This window comes from Nerophis lumbriciformis, linkage group LG05, assembly GCF_033978685.3.
Source record: "Nerophis lumbriciformis linkage group LG05, RoL_Nlum_v2.1, whole genome shotgun sequence".
NCBI lineage: Eukaryota > Metazoa > Chordata > Actinopteri > Syngnathiformes > Syngnathidae > Nerophis > Nerophis lumbriciformis.
This window is the reverse complement of record NC_084552.2, coordinates 47,439,790-47,460,537: the sequence shown is the minus strand read 5'-3', so window position 1 is coordinate 47,460,537 and position 20,748 is coordinate 47,439,790. Positions and strand designations below refer to the sequence as shown.

General features: G+C 39.6%; 1 protein-coding gene across 4 annotated transcripts in view; it reads right to left on the bottom strand.

Annotated features, from left to right (window-relative positions):
- cacna1c (calcium channel, voltage-dependent, L type, alpha 1C subunit) overlaps positions 1 to 20,748 on the bottom strand; it is a 261,395-nt gene that overhangs the window by 26,756 nt on the left and 213,891 nt on the right. For all 4 annotated transcript variants that reach the window (XM_061959443.2, XM_061959444.2, XM_061959445.2 and 1 more), the window contains 8 exons: positions 17,001 to 17,088; positions 16,808 to 16,915; positions 16,694 to 16,746; positions 13,640 to 13,786; positions 13,359 to 13,560; positions 10,488 to 10,646; positions 10,305 to 10,415; positions 5,212 to 5,295 (listed from right to left, as the gene is read on the bottom strand). In XM_061959443.2, coding sequence (XP_061815427.1) covers positions 5,212 to 5,295; positions 10,305 to 10,415; positions 10,488 to 10,646; positions 13,359 to 13,560; positions 13,640 to 13,786; positions 16,694 to 16,746; positions 16,808 to 16,915; positions 17,001 to 17,088 — 952 coding nt within the window. The remainder of the gene's footprint in view (positions 1 to 5,211; positions 5,296 to 10,304; positions 10,416 to 10,487; positions 10,647 to 13,358; positions 13,561 to 13,639; positions 13,787 to 16,693; positions 16,747 to 16,807; positions 16,916 to 17,000; positions 17,089 to 20,748) is intronic.

Genomic DNA, 20,748 nt, shown 5'->3' with positions numbered 1-20,748 from the left:
TTGGGACACCCCAATACTATATTGATATTGCAGCCTTGAGTATTGGCCGACACGATATTGAAGTGATACATCCATCCATCCATCGATTTTCTACCGCTTATTCCCTTCGGGGTCACTGGAGCCTATCTCAGCTAAAAGTCGCCACCTCATCACAGGGCCAACACAGATAGACAGACAACATTCACACTCACATTCACACACTAGGGCCAATTTAGTGTTGCCAATCAACCTATCCCAGGTGCATGTCTTTGGAGGTGGTAGGAAGCCGGAGTACCCGGGGGGAACCCACGCAGTCACGGGGGAGAACATGCAAACTCCACACAGAAAGATCCCGAGGCCGGGATTGAACTCACGACTACTCAGGACCTTCGTATTGTGAGGCAGACACACTAACCCCTCTACCACCGTGCTGCCCCTGAAGTGATACAATATCACCTTGAATCATACATATTTTTATTACTTATTTTGTAGTGTGGAATGTTAAAAAAGGCATGATCAAGTGATATTACTCAAACAGAAAACAATATTGAGCAACAGTAGATACTGTATGAGAAAAACTGACCAATTTAACCTTAAACATTGAATTAAATATTTAAATCCAGTATTACGCACCACTCCCAAGTTAAAGCCTAAAAATCGAGATACAGTATATATTGCAACATTTTGCAATATATATCACAAAAAAAGGGTGCCATTTTTGTTGTATACAGTATGTGTGACGTTTGCGGTAACATTTTGTGTAATTTCCGGTTTTCTGACGTGTACTCTCTGAGTAATAGTTTTATTATTTTTTCTGGAGATGCTGTAATAAAATACTTGATAAATTCTGGTTTACAGCTGGTTACTCTTCACTGTGCAGTATCACGATTCCTGCCACACTTCTGTTAAAGCACACTAAACACTTATTTGAATGTTTTGCGATATTACATTCAAGCTGGCTTAGCATGATTTTTTTTGTGTCCTGCTCCTGGCTCAGGTCAGGGGTGTCGCATGCTAGCTTTTCCTTGTACTTCAGGGATACTTGTATGAAATGTAGCTCATTTGCTGCCATGGAAGCGAAGATTAAAAATTTACAGCGGCCGTGCTAGCTAGCCGCTTCAGTGAGGAGGCTTCTTTGCATTGATGCAGATGTTGTTGATGCTTGGAGCCTGGAATGGACTGCCCATAAAGGAGTGCTAATATCGGAGATTTTAGATGCAGATACAGTTGTTTTTTTTATGATATCCGACTGATATCCAATATTGGATTGGGACACCTCTAATTATTTCATTGTACTAATAGCTGCTACGCAATATGATACTAATACCAGCGCTAATGTTTCACTATTTAGTGTTACAAAGCTTTTCTGTATTACATCTACGTTTATATGGTATGTACGCAATGCCACGTTACGCACCGTGCTGCTACTATGTTATCACGTTACAACGCAGGACACCATGTAACAGTTTACGCAATGTCATAGGGCTACAATGGCACCTGAAAGCTCACTACCTGGTGTCAGAATAATTGTATCTACCGGTAAGTTATCACAAAACTTTGTGTTACATTGAGTTCAGCTCGCCCTGCGAGAGGACAACAGCTGTCTTTGATCCTACCAAGCAGAAGGCTTGTAAAACTCCACTGTGTATGATGGGAAGCGACATGAAGGCGTCGGTTTCTTTCTTCTATTGTAATCCACAGGAAGATTTTGTCTTTACCCGAGATCTACAAAGCGGAGAGGAGGCAGGGCCTGACCTCCCTCCAGGCACCTTTTCTTTGAACTGTTTTACGACCTTTTCTTTGAACTGTTTTGTAACCAAAGGCGATGGCTGTTTACAACCCCCATCCCTTAGAAACAGCTGTTGCCATGTAATCAGGGAAAGTCCAAATAAAAGATGAGGCGTACAATCTTTCGTCAGAGCGTGGTGAGACACTGTAAAAGGGTACAGCGTCTACGCGTTTCTCCTCAATTGAGCTAAATTGAATTCTGTCTGTGTTCAATTCCTTGCTTCTTGTCTTGTTTAATAGATGTCATCAGTGTTTGAACCTGACACCTGGGGTTTACGATGGCAAGTTACACTACTGTACTGCGTTCATTTGCAATGGTTAAGTTATTGTGTCACTACAATGCTGTACAGCAAGGGCGCTACTTTGTGTTACAGTTAGAACATACTACAACCCCACCAGCACTACTGTGAAGAGCAAGTACTTTTACTGCGGCAGGTTAACATTATGCAACAACACACAGCAGCACCACAAGACACTATTATTATTAATACTTCTAGCTTATTGTGTTACTGCATTAAATATGTTACAGTGTAAAACACAACACAAGAACAAAGGGTGTAGTTAGTAGTGAGAGAGGAAAACAATAATGTTGTACACATGACAAAGATGCATATCTTTGGTCTAGTGGAGCTCACTTTAGAAGCGAGTCAAATGTGAAGTGTTGTTTATAGGAAGCCCTGGCAAGCTTCTCTGGAGGGGTAAAACATGCGCATGGATTCCTTTTCTGGAAGCCTAAAAGCAGCCGAGCACCCTTGGGAAGTGCTGTGCTTATTGGTATGCTGGGCCAGCGGCGTCTGGGGTGAAACAAACTTCATTCTACCACAGGGGACATGCTGTGGGACCCGTGTGCACACGTCCTAGCCTTGTCTCACGGTGTAAAAGCAGCTGCATACACGTGCCCCCACGGGTGTGACATCATGCTTACGCTATGTCTGTGGGCACGTGCATGTCATTAAGGCGCCTGTTGTGCACGTGTACCCAGCCAAGTGTCCAGCAACATGCTGACCAGGCTGGATGCCACATCATTGCAAATAAGAAGCCTGGTCTTTGACTATATGATGTGGAATTCTGTACACCAACAGAATAGAACGCCTGAAGTGTAACAAACAATAGACACTCAACGTTTGACTTGCGTTGGTCTGATACATTGTTATGCCACTCCATCAGTGACCGCTGAGAATGCACAAATATATTTACATACATTTCACCGGCCCGCAGCGGAGCCATTTATAGATTAAATCCGTCCCCCTCGCTGCACAATTGACCAAAAAAAAACCTTACCACTTTATTCAGGATACTAAATGAATCTGGAAGAAAAAGTGGACCAGACCTGGATATTGCATCTTGTCATGTTGTATCTGTCAAAGGGAAAGTGACGATGCAAAACAAATGCATGTATTTTTTTGAACAGGCCGAGCAAGTTTAATAATAGAAACTTTGTTTTTCAATGTTAAAGGTCCCATATTACACAAGAGGAGTCCCGATCTGATTTTATTATAGGCTTCAATATCAGTATCGTGTCGGATATGAAAATGTTGTATGGGGACACCCCGAATATTATACTACTTTTCAACAATGCAATAGTGTATGACAGTTTAAATGTGCTTTTAGGTACACTGTCGTTTTGTGTGTCTGTAGCTTTTATGCTAATGAGCAATGCTTGTACACGGCGAGTGTGTCTCCACTTTTTTCATATATATAACTCTGTACTTGTCCAGCGTAATTGACGTCATGTATCACACACAACGTAACGTTAAGGAGCGGGACAGAAGGACATAAACGTTAGCAACACTAGCATAGTTAAGTGAGCTACATGCTAATATTACACTCACATTTTAACAGCAATATCGTACTAGATTAGCATATTTATTAAGGGTGTCCTGATAAAACCTTTTCGCTTCCGATACAATATCGAGATTGGAACTTTGCCTATTGACCGATACTGATATTGATCCGATACAAACTTTTATTATTTTGTAGTGTGGAATATTAGAAAAGGTTCGATCAAGTGAATTTAGTCAAACAGAGAACAATGGCACGTATGAAAAACACTAACCTATTTATTAATTAAACTTCTGGAATAGATTTATGCTGTCTTTAAGTTAAAGTGGAGTGGTGATTATTTTTTGGCGACACGGAATGGTCACAATAACTCATGAAGTTAAGCTTGTGACACAGTAAGTTGAATGATGCGGACACGTTTGTTACTGGATACTTTCTCATACACTTCTGCCTTGGAGACTTTGTATGTGTAAGTAATATGCAACTATAAATATTTGATACTTGTTTGTAATGACAAATGTGCTGTATCAGACTGCAATATTGTTCAATGAAGGACACTTATTACGAATGTCTAGCTTGTTTGCTATTAAGTGATATGCTGTTGTGTAGCCGCTAGCTCCAAGTAGCCCACAGCCTACCATGTTTACCTTTTGTAAATTACTAGACTATAATAGAAGAAAAGACCATTCTTGTGTGCTCATTGGAGGCCAATTAGATGTTAACTTGCTGTCCAGCAAGTAAATATTGTATTGGAATCTTTTGTGTCAAGCTTTTTTTTGCTGATATCACACAGATATCAGTATCGGATCGGGACACCTTTGATATTTGTTGAAGAAAAACTTTCAGGTCTCGCGACTGTAGCTGACTGATAGACAGTTCGCAGAGCGTTGGGCTTTATTTTAAGACGTGTGGCAAAGCCTGAACTTAAAAGAACAAATACGATCGTTTCTCACAAAAATGAAACAAACAAGTGGTGGAAAAACAGATTTTAGGAAGACACATTACTTATTACTTCTGCATAATAGGAGACCTTTGAACAGCTCAGGTGTACTTAATGTGAGTGCAGCACCAACAAAGGGTCTGAAAATGTGCTTCATGTGTTCGAAATGACAGAAAAATGCATCATAAGGCACTGCCACACTGCGACATCTGGCTCTCTCCACTCCCTGGACCTCATTGGGGCCAGGATAAAATGCAGCCGAGGGTTCCTAATCATTTGAACGCATGCAAGATGATTATCGCTCGGCCTGTTGCGTGTGCGTGTCATGTGCAGGAATGGGAGGGATTTGGACTTCCTACTTACGTTAACCTCAGTGATGGCTATGTCAACAATGCTACCCACAACTATCAAGGCATCAAATGTGTTCCATGCATCTACAAAATAATGCTGCGCAGGAGAGATGGAGAGAACAGAAAGAAGGCAGAAAAGAAGACATTGAAACAAAAAGCATAGAAAAAAAACATCCTCATGTTGGTGTGAGTGGTAAGTTAGTCTGTCACTCCTGCCTGCCTTACTTCTGCATCTGTGTTTGGATCCCATGGATGGCCACCTTGGACTCAAAGATAGAGGGAAGAGGAAGGGGAGGAGGCAAGGATGGAGGAGACGACACAAGAAGGACAAGAAAGGAAGGAGGCAGAGGCGGGCGGAGGGCGAGTACTTACGTTGATCTCACTTAGAATGACGTCTATTATGCTTCCAATTACGATGAGGAAATCAAACACATTCCAGGGATCACTAAAGTACCCCTACACAAGGAGGAGGGAGGGGGAGGAGTGAGGTGAGAGAGGAAGGTTAGAAGGGAAACGCCACCTTGTTGTGCCATCAAAACGGCCATATTGGTGCAGCCTAAGGGTGTGTTTACATGTTTGGTCGAGTGTGAACGCCGACAATGCTGATATTTTCACCAGCTTAGATTTCATGAAACGCTTCTAAAATATACTTTTAAAGAGCCTTGTTGTCCCACACACACACACACACACACACACACACACACACACACACACACACACACACACACACACACACACACACACACACACACACACACACACACACACACACACAGAGGCACTTCCAATGCATTTTACTTAACATATTAGTCAATTTCTGTCGTTTTATCGCACACCAGGGTTCAGATGACAACATTCACATTTGACCAAATGAACAAATGTATGAAGTGTGGACGCTCTTTTTTTTTACTGTCCTCTTATTTACCAAGTCCAATATGGCTGCCAAACAAGGTGGCTTGCAAGACCCAAGAATATTTCAACTTGTTGCCCAAATAAAAACAAATCTAGGTTCGATTATATCAAAATAACACAAGTTGGCCAAGATGAGAGTGGGATTGAAAAAGGATGGGTTCACTCTGTAAGGTCAGGAGGGTTTAATGGTGTGTTTTTTGCTGTAAGCTTATGTAATCATTGAAGAAGGTAACATGATTAATAATGCATCGCATGTTTTGAAGCAGGGCTTCTCAACAGGTGGGTCACAAATATCTAATATCTCATGCATTATTCATTATTTATATGTGTGTTCCTCCTCACGTCCTTAATATTGCGCTCCAAAATGCACATTTTCATGACAGTAATAGTCAGTACCTCCAGAATTTGTGATCATTGCTGCTTAAATGCCTGCATCTGCTACAGCTTTTTAGAAAGTTGTGGCAAAAGTACTGACATTTTTTTCCAATAACATTCAATCAGCTTTGAGGTATTTTATGAATATGTTATCAACATTTTAAGTTTCCTTGTAACCTTAACTTCAAAAACCCCACAGGATTTCAACAAAAATGGGAAAACAAACACTGCCTTGATATTTTACTTGTTTTATACCACACTGACATAAAAGTAGACACTAGATGGCAGTAATAGCGAGAACATGTTTGTGATTGACATTTGCCACATTAACCTGCGCACGTTAAGAGCATTTGTGAACTGTTGACAGCGATAAACAGTATATAGCGCACATTTTTGTTGGTAAACCGAACCATGTTACATCTCTAACATGTAAATGCTGCCTCTTTGCTAGGTCAGCATTGCAAATGAAAATATGTTATTAATCAATAAATGTTAATTATGTTAATACATGTAAACTATGAAGTAAATGATTGTATATTACATTACATTACAGACGTAGGTCTGAGCTACGCAGGACGACAAACAAGTGTGTCATTTGATCAATAAATAGTTGACATATTGTTACATGTTGCTGTTCCTGCTTTGTCTACACAAGAAACAAACATACGTTTTGATTAGACAGTTGATGTGTGCGTTTGAGCGATGCTCAGAGACAAATTTGATTGGCCAAAATAAGTTGCAGGCATTGGACAAAGTTGCAAGGCCACGCATAATTCGCGGGGATTGTTTGAATTTGTGTGAATTTGCAAGATTGCGAGCTCACAAATTCCTGGAGGGACTGAATATTGCTTAAAAAGACAACACAGGCATTTGTTTTTATTTTTTTTGGATGGTTTGACTTTGAGCGGTGACGCTTGAGAACCCTCATTTTTGGCAACAAGCTAGCGTTAGAGCACAAATTTTGTCATTTATAAGCAGAAATGTGTTAATACAACAGTTCCCTTTAACATTAGTAACACGCAGGATTAGCATGAACATAATACGACAGTTAGGAATAAAAGGAGACTAATAATAAGAATAAAACAGTTATTTTACAGGTGACAAAAACAGAAATATGGACTACTGTTAAAATGTAATAAAAAAAAAGCTATATGGGGGAGAACAGGGTTGATTGTCATCCTCGTCATATCTTTCCATTTTCCACTGTTTCACAAATTGTAGAATAGTAAAAATTTAGGGAATCAGTATCAGAGCTCACTTGGGATGGTACCTTTCACATTTGAACCGATACTGTACCATTCCCCACTACCTGGGAATTTATACCGGTATTTTGCTGTCCTATTTTACATTTTTGTGTGTGTTCATGTGTTAATATATGTATGAATAATAAATCTTGTTAAGTAATAAAATGTAAATTTCTTCAAAGGAACATTTAACGGAGTGCTGATTATGATAACTGTGCTGTTCTGTTGTTACATTTTGTTTTCTTACACTTCCGAGTATCATTTGCAAGTATGCAGTTTGCCTGAGGTGTGTTGCTGTTGTCAGGAAATAGTCATTGCTATTAAGTTGATTGCGCCAGTCTTGTCTTTTGTTGAGTCCTACAAAATGTTTATACTGTAGTGGCCTGATTTACTAAAGGTTTTCGTGTACTAAAACAAGTGTTAACTTGATAGCGCACAAAAAGCTAATCTACTAAACGTGTGCAAACTGGATTGCGTCTGTTAGGTGAGAATAAAGCGTGCAATACATTTTGAGTCTCTGTCTTCCTTGATATGCACAATGTATGCTGATTACCAAAACGCCCACAATACTGGGAGTAAAGGATGCAAATATAATCATTCAGCACACACAAAGTGATTTATCAACATGAAGACATGACATGAAGGTGAAGTAAATGATCAAGTGTCTCCGTGGTGATGCCCCGTATAGTACACGCAAAATCCTCATTGAAATGAGGTGGTCTGCACGACTTTCGAATTGTATACGCAGTGTTAGTGGATCACACGCCACACGCCCACTAATAGTACACGCAATTTCATAGATTGCACACAATGTTTAGTGCGTGGCATTTGGATCTTAGTAAATCAGACCCGAAGTATTGTACTTATTATACACCAGCTGTTTTTTTTTATTGTAACGTGCATCCGAGTTGTAGTTGTAGTCACCATGTAAAATAATTAATGGTAATCGGTATAGCATATATATGGCATATCCAATGTAAATTAGCATTGTATCAGTATCAAAATATGGTACTGTTTGTTTTTATGTGAAACGGTACTTGGTACTACTAACATAATTTGGCAAGTACCTATAAAAGAACCAAATTCGGTACGCATCCCTAGGGCTCACCAACATAGTATTTTCTTAAGTAAGGCTTTTATTTCTAACCCTTAGAAAGTGAGAAAGCTATTGTTAGGATGGTTATTAGCTACCTAACTCGTTTGAGATAAATTCAAGCTTTGGTGCTTGCAAGAAATTTCATTTTGAGTCGGTTTTTGAGGTTGGTTGTCACATATACTGTACTATTACATACAGTAGGCTTGGCGTAGTAATGTGTTGCTTAATTTTGTGTTCAAATGCATAACATTATCTATTTGTCACTGTGTCAATGTAATCACATTTTTAAATGTTGTGGTGCTTTTTTGCCTTGTTTATAATAACGTGACATGCAACCCAACGGTGTGTGACAACCATCCCTGTGATGTTATAGCTGTTCACGTCTGTTGCAATGAAAATGAAAGCCATACACCAACATTTTAAAGGGGAACTGCACTTTTTGGGAATTTTGCCTATTGTTCACAATCATTATGAAAAACAAGAACACACGTCTTTTTTTAAAGGATCCTAAAGATGATAAAAATGCTTGCAAGGTGCGGTTAATGGGAGTCACCGTTGCAGCCTTCAAAGCTCTCAAAAACAACTTCGAAACCCTCCATCAATGTTTTTTATACACACTGCAAGTCTATGTATAATGTAGTAACATACATGTTCATGACAATATGTAATATGTTCCACATTGATTGTATTTTGGTCATTTTATGCATGACTGGAACTTCTTTTCTCAGCGCATTTATTTCCGTTTCCATAGCAACACACTTCAGACTTCCGGCAATAAATGTGTGTTCCTACTTCCGGAAACAAAGGTGAGTGTGTTCTAATCATGGCAGACTTGGTAACAGACAATGAAGACGACTATTTTTGGACAAATTAATAATCACAACCTTATCTTTTTTAAACTGAATATACGGAGGTTGAACTAATGCTTCTAGAAGCGAGCACAAACAGAGGGTGAAACGTCGGAAAGGACGGAAGCCGAGAGAGTGAGGTCGGCGTGACTTGCCGATATAAATGTGGAACTTAGAGCCAAGCTATGCGGACATATATGGAGCGCTTACCCAAAGTCAACTTTGAAAAAAATGTCCCCGGCCAGTTGGACCAAACGGACACATTTCCAACAAGAAAGTGATAATGATACATGCAGCACACCATGCTACTACATACACTGTCGAACTAGCTGTGTACAAACAAAACATGAGATGTGGGCTAATACTTTACAAATACTGTAATATGATTCTTCATGTTTTTCAGTCAGTACAGATTTGTGTCCTATCGCATTGTGTTGTGCATTACAAACTCAAAAGCGATTCAGCTGCTGACACAAAAGCTAGCTTATCTCTTGCCGTAGCTAGCTTACGGCTAACACTGTAGCATGCCGTCCCTAAGACGTTGTGTTACTATGCTAGAAAAAGAGTTCCTCAGTATTCGCTCTGACAATAAAAATGTTGCTACAGCTTGGTTAATACACAGGTTAAAGAACATAAATTAAGTATTGGTTGGCAGCCAAGAACTAACTGATTTTTACAAATTAAAATGCAAAAAAACCCAAATAACTTTTGTTTCTCATAAGGATTGTGAACTATAGGCAAACCGATAGGCAGTTTAACTTCAGTTTAATGCAGGAATGATTATTGAAGATGTTTAGATGGTGAAGAGCAATTCACTTCAGAGTAAAAAGCGTGACAACCAACCCCGTTCTCTCCTACTACTTCTGTCATCAAGTGAACTGCCTTCAAATAGATGTTAAAACGACCTCAACTTGACAGAAGGTTATTATATCAGATCATGGAGATAAAGTACCCCATGAGTGTGTTATTTCACAGCAAACATGTTCCTACCCTGGGCTTGAAGGCAATCAGCTTGAGGATCATCTCCACGGTAAAGAGCCCCGTGAAGAGCATGTTGAGGATGTTCATGGCGTCGTTGAAGTTCTTCGTCTGGCCGTGATGCTGCAAACGTGAACAAGAACCAATGAAAGGTGCAGAATGAACATCAAGATATGTTGTGTGTGTGTGTGTTACCTGCATGGCCAGACAGATGGTGTTAAGAAGGATAAGGGTGAACATCAGGTACTCGAAGTAGGTGGAGTTGACCACATACCACACCTTGTACTGGTAGGGGTTCTTGGGGATGTAGCGGCGTAAGGGGCGGGCCTTCAAGGCATACTCTACACACTGACGCTGTGACAAAACACCAAAAGTTAAACACTCTTAGATCATTTATCCATTCCCTTTCTATACTGCTTGTCTTCATTAGGTTCCCGGGTGAGCTGGAGCCAATCCCAGCGTGGCAGACTCACACTCACATTCACATTCATGGATGATTTACAATCTCCAAAGAGCCTAACATGCATGTTTCTGGAACTCCACATGGAGAAGGTCAGACAGAGTTTTGAATTCTCAACCTATCCCACCCAATCTGGGCCATTTGTGCCGCAAATAAGTACAGAAACATAATTGTGTCTTGTTTACATTCAAGTATGGTGTAGGGCTGCACGAGTGCTGCCAGCATTGTGGGAGCTGAAAGGAAACCTGAATTCCAACGTGGACTGAGATATTGTGACGTAAAAACTGTCTTTCCAATGTGATAACAAGTTCAATCAAACCTCCAAGATGATCAAGTATTCAGTTTTCTGATTCTAAGGTCGACATGCTAAAAATGTCCTGATAAAACGTTTGTCACCTATAATACGACACAGATATTGCATCCTTGAGTAATGGCCAATACTGATATTGATTAATTACGATATCAGCATTGATCATTCAGTAAATCAGGGTTATTCAACTGGCAGTCCGGGAATGATATCAGACCGAGTTCAGCTCAAAACTTGGGAGAGACTTACCAAACGTTTTTGAAGCAAGTTCCTAAAATCACTGGTTTTAACACTAGTCCTGTTGTACAGAGGAATTTGTAGCAGTGTAAACACATTGGTAGACATTTTAACCTCCTAAATGTCAGCGTCCACTGTAGTGGACGCTGACATTGTGTGTAACTCTGACTAAATAAATAACTCTGTGTAACTCTGACTAAATAAATAAGCTTTCCGGAAATGTGGCCAAGAGAACAATTTAGTTGAAAAGTCCTGTCATTCATAATGTATCATTTTTTGTGGGTCTTCAACAAGTCCAATTTAAGACATTCTAAGACTCTTTAAGACCATAATGTATGAAATGTAAGATCATTTCACATTTATACTGGCAAAAGCGGAAACGGACATAAAAAAAAAAAAAATGTCTCCATTCATTTCCGGTTCAGTAATGGAAAGAAAGGAAAAACATGTCAAACATCGACCCAAAAAACACCAGAACCTACAAATATTCTAATAAATAAAGATAATTTATGTTAATTTTCAGGTTATACTTTGTATTACTTTTTGTACATGAATTATTGGAACAATATTTTCCCCCAACATGACTTGGTCAACAAGGAAAGGACAATATTTCGCCAACAAATCATATTTTTTTTCCGGAGAAAGTTTAGTGTCGCCTTGCTCCTTCAAAAATCAGAATGTTTGACTGTGTTGAGGGGTTGAGAGTATTTTAAGAATATGCAGAATCTTCATTGTAAAATCCTAAAGAGTATTGTGTTCCAGTAATGACAATTTTGTGTGACGTTGAAAAGCTTGGAGCATATTTTAAAAAGAACATGGCTTTAAGCAAAGCGACCAAGATGGTTGCAAAACATTTGATTAAATCCTACAAATGTCGGTCGGAACCCATTCATCCATCCATTTTCTACCGCTTGTCCCTTTCTAGGTCGCGGGGGGTGCCGAAGCCTATCTCAGCTGCATTCGGGCGGTAGGTGGGGTACACCCTGGACAAGTCACCACCTCATCACAGGGCCAACACAGATAGACAGACAACATTTACACTCACATTCACACACTAGGGACCATTTAGTGTTGCCAATCAACCTATCCCCAGGTGCATGTCTTTGGAGGTGGGAGGAAGCCGGAGTACCCGAAGGGAACCCACGCAGTCACGGAGAGAACATGCAAACTCCACACAGAAAGACCCCGAACCCGGGGATCGAACCCAAGACCTTTGCATTATGAGGCACACGTACAATCCCCTGTTCACCGGCACATTCCTTAAATCTGTGGGATCCCATAACATTTTTAAGGGTTCTGGTTTTTTTGGGTCACTTTTGTACAATGGTAAATAACGCTGGCTTTAAACACACTGAAAGGACTTATTGTATGTTTAATTGTAAATATAATGTTACTTGTGCTCTACATTGACATAATGTTACTTTTGCTCTTTTTCTTGCCGTGGACAGCCATGTTTGCTACTGTCGCCTCGGCAAATGACGTCATGGACGCTTTTGATTGGCTTAAAATTTCCTTACAGTCGACTGTGTATGCCTTTAATTGGGGACATAGATCATATTTGATAATGTACAGTACAGGCCACAAGTTTGGACACACCTTCTCATTTCAATGCGTTTTCTTTATTTTCCTGACTATTTACATTGTAGATTATCTTTGAAGGCATCACAACTATGACACCTGTGAAGTGAAAACCCTTTCAGGTGACTACCTCTTGAAGCTCATCGAATGAATGCCAAGAGTGTGCAAAACAGTAATCAGAGCAAAGGGTGGCTATTTTGAAGAAACTAGAATATAAAATAGGTTTTCAGTTATTTCACTTTTTTTTGTTAAGTACATAACTCCACATGTGTTCATTCATAGTTTTGATGCCTTCAGTGACAATCTACAATGTAAATAGTCATGAAAATAAAGAAAACACATTGAAAAGAAGGTGTGTCCAAACTTTTGGCCTGGACTGTACGTGAGTGGATGAAAATGTTTTGTGTTTGTGTGGTCTAATTCTCACCTAATTCTAACCAAGTGTGCAACCCAAGACTAGACTTTGTGAAACACGTCAGAGTACCTGGTTCTTGTCCAGCTCGCAGTTCTTGTACTCCTGCTCTCCTTGCTCTTGGAACGTGACGATGACAAAACCCACAAAGATGTTCATCATGAAGAAGGCGATGATGATGATGTAGATGATGAAGAAGATGGAGATGACCACGCGGTAGTTGTAGATGGGGCCCACGTCCTCTGCGTGAGAGTCGATGGCTTTGTAGAGCAGTCTGGAAGAGGACGATAGGTGTTAGGAGATGATGTGTGTGTGTGTGTGTGTGTGTGTTGTGTGTGTGAGCGTGCACGCACCCTGGCCATCCCTCAAAGGTGGACACAGCAAACAGAGCCATCATGCCTTGCAGCACGTCGTCAAAGTTAAAGTCGCTGTTCTCCCACTGTCTTAGTGCTCGTTCAGGTTTGGCCACGTTGCCGTCCTTGTACATTATGTAGGACCCCCTGCAGAACACACACATTAAACATTTAATTGTGGGAATGCTTCTTTTTTTATATTCCCAACATTCCCACTTCACGAGGAATTCCACATTTTATTGGACTTTTGAATGGTTCGTTTTCAAACTTCCGCAATTCTCAACCGATTCAACCATTCCACCAACAAAACATTTCATTTATTCAGGACATTCAGGCTATCTCGTTTTTATATCCGAAAGATTTACAGTTTTCCCACTTCTCTATGACAATTATTCTTCATTAAAACGTTTCACTACTTCTACATTTCCCAACCCATTTGAACCGTCCAAAGTCAAAATGCTATTTGCTAATGTTAGTAATATGCTAGCATGCTAAAGTTAGTATGCTATCTTTTTCAGCTATTATTACAGGTATAGAGGGGTTTGGATTTTTTCACAAAGCATTGCCGACATCCATATTGAAGGGCGGAAGTTAGCGAAACGCTAATTGTTGGCGATGATTTTTTCAGTAATATTCATAATGCCAACGACGTGTGCCATTGGAGGTGGGAGAGATATTACTAGCTTGTATGGCATTCTTAAACGTATTTCTGGACAAACAGAAGCGGCTGAAAAGAAGAGTTAATGGCGAAGGCGAGCACATCAACCGAGGTGTGATGTGCTGAATAAAAAGCCCCACTTTGCATTATCTTGATGTGCTTAGTTGAATAACTTTGGTATTAGTTGTATTGATAAAAATAATACTCACTTTTCTTATCCGGACTGTAGCCTCCACATAAAACAAAAATTGAAGCGACTTGAGAACATCATTCTCTCGTTGCTGCCTTACAATCACAGTGTGCTGTGATGACATTAAATTGGTTATCTGTGATTATCCTGGGTGTCAAACTTGGGTCGGATCATTTCTTAGAGTGCATTACTCAGACTGGCTTGACGACCCAATGTCCACTGGGCTTATAGAGATAAACTCAAGAATCCACCCACAAACAAAGCCGCCATAGCTATATTGACTCTTATAATTTTGAAAGTTTTTCAATGTGTAAAATGGGCTGGGTTGAACAATTAAGTAGTTCACAAAGTCCGGGTACGAGACATCAAGGAGGTGAGGTCTTTGCTTCACTCAGACTTGTCGATCTTGCCTGGATCCTTACATCCAATTACGGCTGTTTGCTCCTTATAACAACCAAGAGACTTCTTATCTAATGACTCACAGTATTTCTCCATCGTATCACAGCCGGTGCAATGTTATTTTCTACTGAATAGTACGGAAATATTAAATGTAGCGCTATCGTAAACGATGACGCTCACCCTTCAAAATAGGTTAATTCAATTCAATGCACTTCCGAAAAGTCATGTCCTCTGTATTTTTGTTAGGTGACAAAAGGATGATGACATGACTGACTGTAAATGTACATTGTGTAGGACATGGTGTGCACAGTACGTCACCATGCGTAGATCATCCTCTCTCAATATACAATCTTTGGTCATGCATAGCCCGCCACAACTCCAACAATGTAACGCCAAGAAGTCCACTTTTACTTCAAACAATATCCGATCTGAAATCTGCTGTCACCAGAACGTTAACATAAATCATACTGATGTAACAAATGTGCCTACATGCAAAACACACGCTCTGCGTAAGGGGAAGGGGGAAGGGGGAAGGGGGCGGGGACATTTTGCGTGAAGAAGCACATATTATCTTACCCTAAATGTATTCCTGGCCACGTCATGCCCTGTTTCTGATTAAAATATGAAGGCTAAATTTCCTCCATCACTTTCTGTGGCTCCGTGGCAGATGTAATTAGTACTAGCCGTGCAAAGCTGAATGTTTTGAGTTTGAAACCCCGGTCGTGGTTAAAAATTCGATATGTTTTTTAAATGTATGCTTTAATAATGTTAAAATTGTTTAAATATCTAAACTTCAGGATATGAATAAAAAAGTGGACTGTTACTAAATCATGCTGACTATCAAAGATATTATATGAGTGATAGATAGGTATAGCTCAATTCAAGCTTTTGTTATTCTGGAAATTCATCGTGTTGCTCAAGGTAATATCATTTATATGGTGCTGGGATACCCATGATTTCAGCCTTTCAGAGTTCCTCTTAGGAAACCAATTTTTGACCTCAGTATTGGTCAATTACTAGTTACGGCCCTGATTGTATGTTTAGATGTAAAGATAATGTTTTTTTGCTCTATGTCAGAGGTGCCCAAATGTTTTGCCTCCAAGGGCCAGAGTGAAAATGTGCCACTGGGCCATAGCCAAACACAGCAATTTTAAGCATACAGCTGCACAGTAAGTGAGTAGTTTAATTCCATAACACCATTATTTAAGGTAGTGGAGAGCATTACGTTCTATAGAAGGCAACTTGTTAGCCTTGCGGACATGCCATAAATGATTGTGTGAGCTTAAAATATTATGAATAAGTATACAATTTTGGGAAGACACCCTTTGGCAGGCCAAACAAAACGACTCTGCGGGCGGATTTTGGCCCCCGGGCTCCAGGTTGGGCACCCCTGCTCTACATTGACAAAAAAATACATCAATATTTCTTGCTGTGACCCACCATGCTGGTTTTTTTCAGTTTATATTACAGGTAAACAGTTCAGAGTCATATATTTTAGTAAATGGCACATGCTAACTGTTAGCATGCTAGCTTATTCAACTCATTTTTAGGTATGCCCCCAACAGTCATATTTTTGTGATTTGACACTATCCAGCTGGTGTGCTAACAGTTAGCATTTCAGTTCGGCTTTGGCTTTTCAGCATTTACGCGCAATTTCTGCCAAAAAAGCATTTTCTAGTAGCTGGCTTCCGCCCGATTGTAGCTGAGATAGGCCCCAGCACCCCCAGCGACCCCAAAAGAGACAAGCGGTAGAAAATGGATGGATGGATGGTGACTGGTGTTGCTGCAACTGGGCGTGCTCTTTTACCTGCACTCTGCCTGAGTCTGCTTGGAGCTGTCGGTGCAGGTGAAGAACTTGCCCTGATGGAACAGCAACAGAGCATTAACGATAAGTCCAAGAAGACATCAACTGCGTGTCTACCTTGAAGAGCTGCACGCCGATGCAGGCGAACATGAACTGGAGCAGCGTGGTGACGATGACGATGTTGCCGATGGTCCTGATGGCCACGAACACGCACTGCACCACGTGCTGAAAGAGGCAGGAAACCACCATAAGGGTACTTACTGTTCTGTCTGAACATTTGTTTTATTTACGGAAATGTTAGAGCGCTCACCTTCAGCCCCTTGGCTCTGTTGATGGCCCTCAGAGGTCGAAGGACTCGAAGAACCCTCAGGATCTTGACTACATTAATGGCACTCGACCTGCAACCATGATTTCAGTCAGGCGGGGACACAACCTTTATTTTGTGTCAAAAAAATGAATGTAGCAACTGTGATGAAGTGAGTACACCCCTCTGCTCATAGGGCATATAAATGACTATACGTTGGAGTAGTCAGTGTACGGCTTGTATCGCAGTACAGTTAATTATCCACTGAAAGATAACCATGTGGAAGCATGGTCGGGGCACTGTTTGGTATAAACGTGAGGGTTGTATTCACTTCTCTGACAAACTGAAAACTTTTGTGCTGCATTCATTTTTGAAATAGTCTTTTGGCAAATTGCCTGACGCTACGTTGTGGTTTTGACAGCGTTCGACAGGGGCAAACGTACAGCAACGTTCAAACGCTGTAAACACAGACATGAGCACAAAAAAACACACAAACACCATAAAAACACACAAAGGTAAAATGCGGGAAATTAAAAATGGTTCTACCGCATAAACGCTGCAGGATAAAAAACAAAAAAACAACAAAATCCCCGACAAACACAAGCATGACAGAAATTCTGAAAGTTGACGGAACACAACATAAGTTAGCTATTCCAGCAGCAATACTTCATACATACTGTACATACCCACATACATAGGTACATACGCACGCACATACATAAATAAGCACACACGGTACAAACATACATACACACGCACGTTCACTGTACAAACATACTGTTCATACACATGCACATACAGTATACATACACCCATGCATATAATCACGATACATCAAATATACAGTATATTAACGTTGGACAGGACATGTTTAAAAAAATAATTTAAAAAAAGCTATACTTGCAGAGGCGCCGGACATGAGCGATTTACATGTCAACATTTGCATTTGAGAATAGGGTACATTTTAAAAAAGATAATTGAAAATAGTTGAAAATAAATGCCTAGTAGTGTAAAAGTGTTCTTTTTAAGTGTTATCCGCTAAAGATAGCATAGAAAGTTATGGGCAGATTTTGATGAAACTTTTACAAAATTACAGAAATGGGATAAAGAACAGGTGATTACATTTTTTGGGGATGGAGTGAGGACTTTTTTTCCCCCTATTGCGAGGTCTGTGCTCTCCAACTGCTTTTTTAGTTCTTAAATAGCTCTGTTATGCAAAACCTATTTTTCTTACCCATTGATATGTGCTGTTGTGTATTTCGGATCTGCATAAATGTAAAATAAAAATGTAGCGGCATTGCAGAGATATTTCTAATATATATATATATATATATATATATATATATATATATATAACATAATCTTGCCTTCTTTCATACTTCTGGGAAACGAGCTGTTTGGAATTTTGGATTATCCGTACATGTTAAAGATTTATTTAAAGGGCTTTTCGGTGTCTGCTGTTGTTCGACGTTATAGTCAATAAGCTCCTTTTTCGTTATCCTTTTGTTGTGGGGCAGAGTGGCACATGCATCCTCCGCTGTTGCCATTTCTAACACAAAGTAGCGTATAGTTCCAACTTATTTCTGTCAGTGAACTCGCTATAGAAGTGCTAAAAACTGCAACAAAAATGGCGCGGAAAAGACGCTGTCGAAGTGGAGGCACGTAACTAGGACCACCCACAAAACGGCGCATCCTGTAGAGACGGTCAGAAAGCGATGGTCTGTAAGAAATAATACATGACCAAAGAACCACTATTACATGTTATGTAGACCACATGGACGTGCTTTAAATGTAGAAACTAAATCATATTATGACCCATTTGTGTCTTTGGTAAACACATTACCATAAATAGGTTTCTCTATGACAATGTAAAATATTACGTCCTAAGTCTTGTATCAGACAGATATCCTTTATATCTGGCTAAATTCCTGGTCATATATCTAACTTCCTGGTAGCCTGGTTAACTTCTGATTTGTTCCATGAAGTTGTGAATGCGTTTTTATGGGGTGGTGGGTTTTTTGTCATTTTTGGCACAATGACGATATTATATTGGAAATGTTATTTTTGTTCTTTCAATTGCGTAGAAACTGTAGATGATGAATATTTCCGGTTTGTCCAAAATAGAGAAATAAATGAAAACTAATAAATACATTTCCTGCATTTTTCTTTTGCGTTTGTTTCCGATCCTGCGGCGTTTATGTGATAGCCACATATTTCATTTGCAGCATTTTCCTGTCGCAGCACTTTTAGGCATTTTCGTATTTTTGGTTTTGGATCATTTCTGTACAGCGGATGTTGCTGCACGTTTGCTTCTGTCAGCCACCGTAGTTCGTTTTTTTACACTTTGAGACTCACAAATTGCGACACACACAGAGAAAATGACAGAGAGGACAGAAGGAAAACACATAAAAACTACAAAACTTGGACAGGAAATAATCCTGAGATTGTCAGCATACTGTACCCTTTTCAAGACTTTTGACTGAATATGAATGACTAGATTTGCTTACAAATGCAGAAAAAGAGGCAAACATCAAGAAATTTGACAGAATAATGCTGATTAATACATCATGGCATATTATAGAAATCCCAAGATATTGTGCCATGACGCACCCTAGTGGCTGTGGTGGAATAACGCTCCGTGAAACAGTTGTACAAAACACGTACACATAACATTGACACGAATGTGTACAGTGTGTTTAGACTGCACAATGAATCCAGCTATACACACACACACACACACACACACACCACACAGAGAAACACAACAAACACAGACAAACGAGGGCAGGCTGGAAGAAAAGTGTCAGAAGCAAAGTTGTGCCTGAAAACAAAAACAAATCTTAAAAAAATCAAATGAATACTTTGACATTTTGATATTTTAAGATGAAATGTATGAGCAAAATATATTAACTCAACATTTCTCTTTCATCCTCTCTCTCACACACACACACGCACGCACACACACACACATCAAAATGCCAGGGTATCATTGAAAGGGGTTGTTGTCAAGAAAGCAAAGAAAGTGGTGCCTTCTAACAGGAAAAGGTGATTAAAGGTAGCGGACATGGCGCAGGATGATGGCGCTGATGCAGTCAAAAGGTTTAGATTCTAACAATAATACAAATAAAAGACAGTTTTTAGATGCTATAAAAGTTCAAAGCAGCAGCTGATCCTGCGTGTTACAACATTTAGTGTTCCTGCAGGGCAGTTATGATCACTACTTAATTTCTATATAAATGCAATGATGCATCTTTTAATGTCATATTTTTTTGTGGGTGTAGTTTTTCCAACAACAGGCAGCAGTTTGACTGTGTCAGTTTTGCAATCATCCCACACACTTATTACCTTTAATGGGCCAAAAAAATAAACATTTTTCACATTCCGCTGCCATTTCTATTGCTCAGGAGAGTTGAGTTCACCTTAAAATCCATGTATCAATAATAATCATTTTCATTTAACAACATAATTACATTGATTGCTGTAAATATATGAATTGATGCTGCACATTTTATACTGTTACCCAAATACTGTAAATGCTCTAATTGTAGAAATGTGTTTATTTGCCTAAAGCGCAAAAATAACTTAATTGGATGTGAAGAGAGACTGTTATTTCTGAAATCACTCATCACATTGAACAAGTTATTTAAAAAAAAACTATTATAGTTTGGAGTGCATGAGAAAGTAGAAAGAAAAACGTTCTCTCTTTGAGACTTACGACATTTATGAAAAAATGCAGTGGAACCTCCGTTTTTGT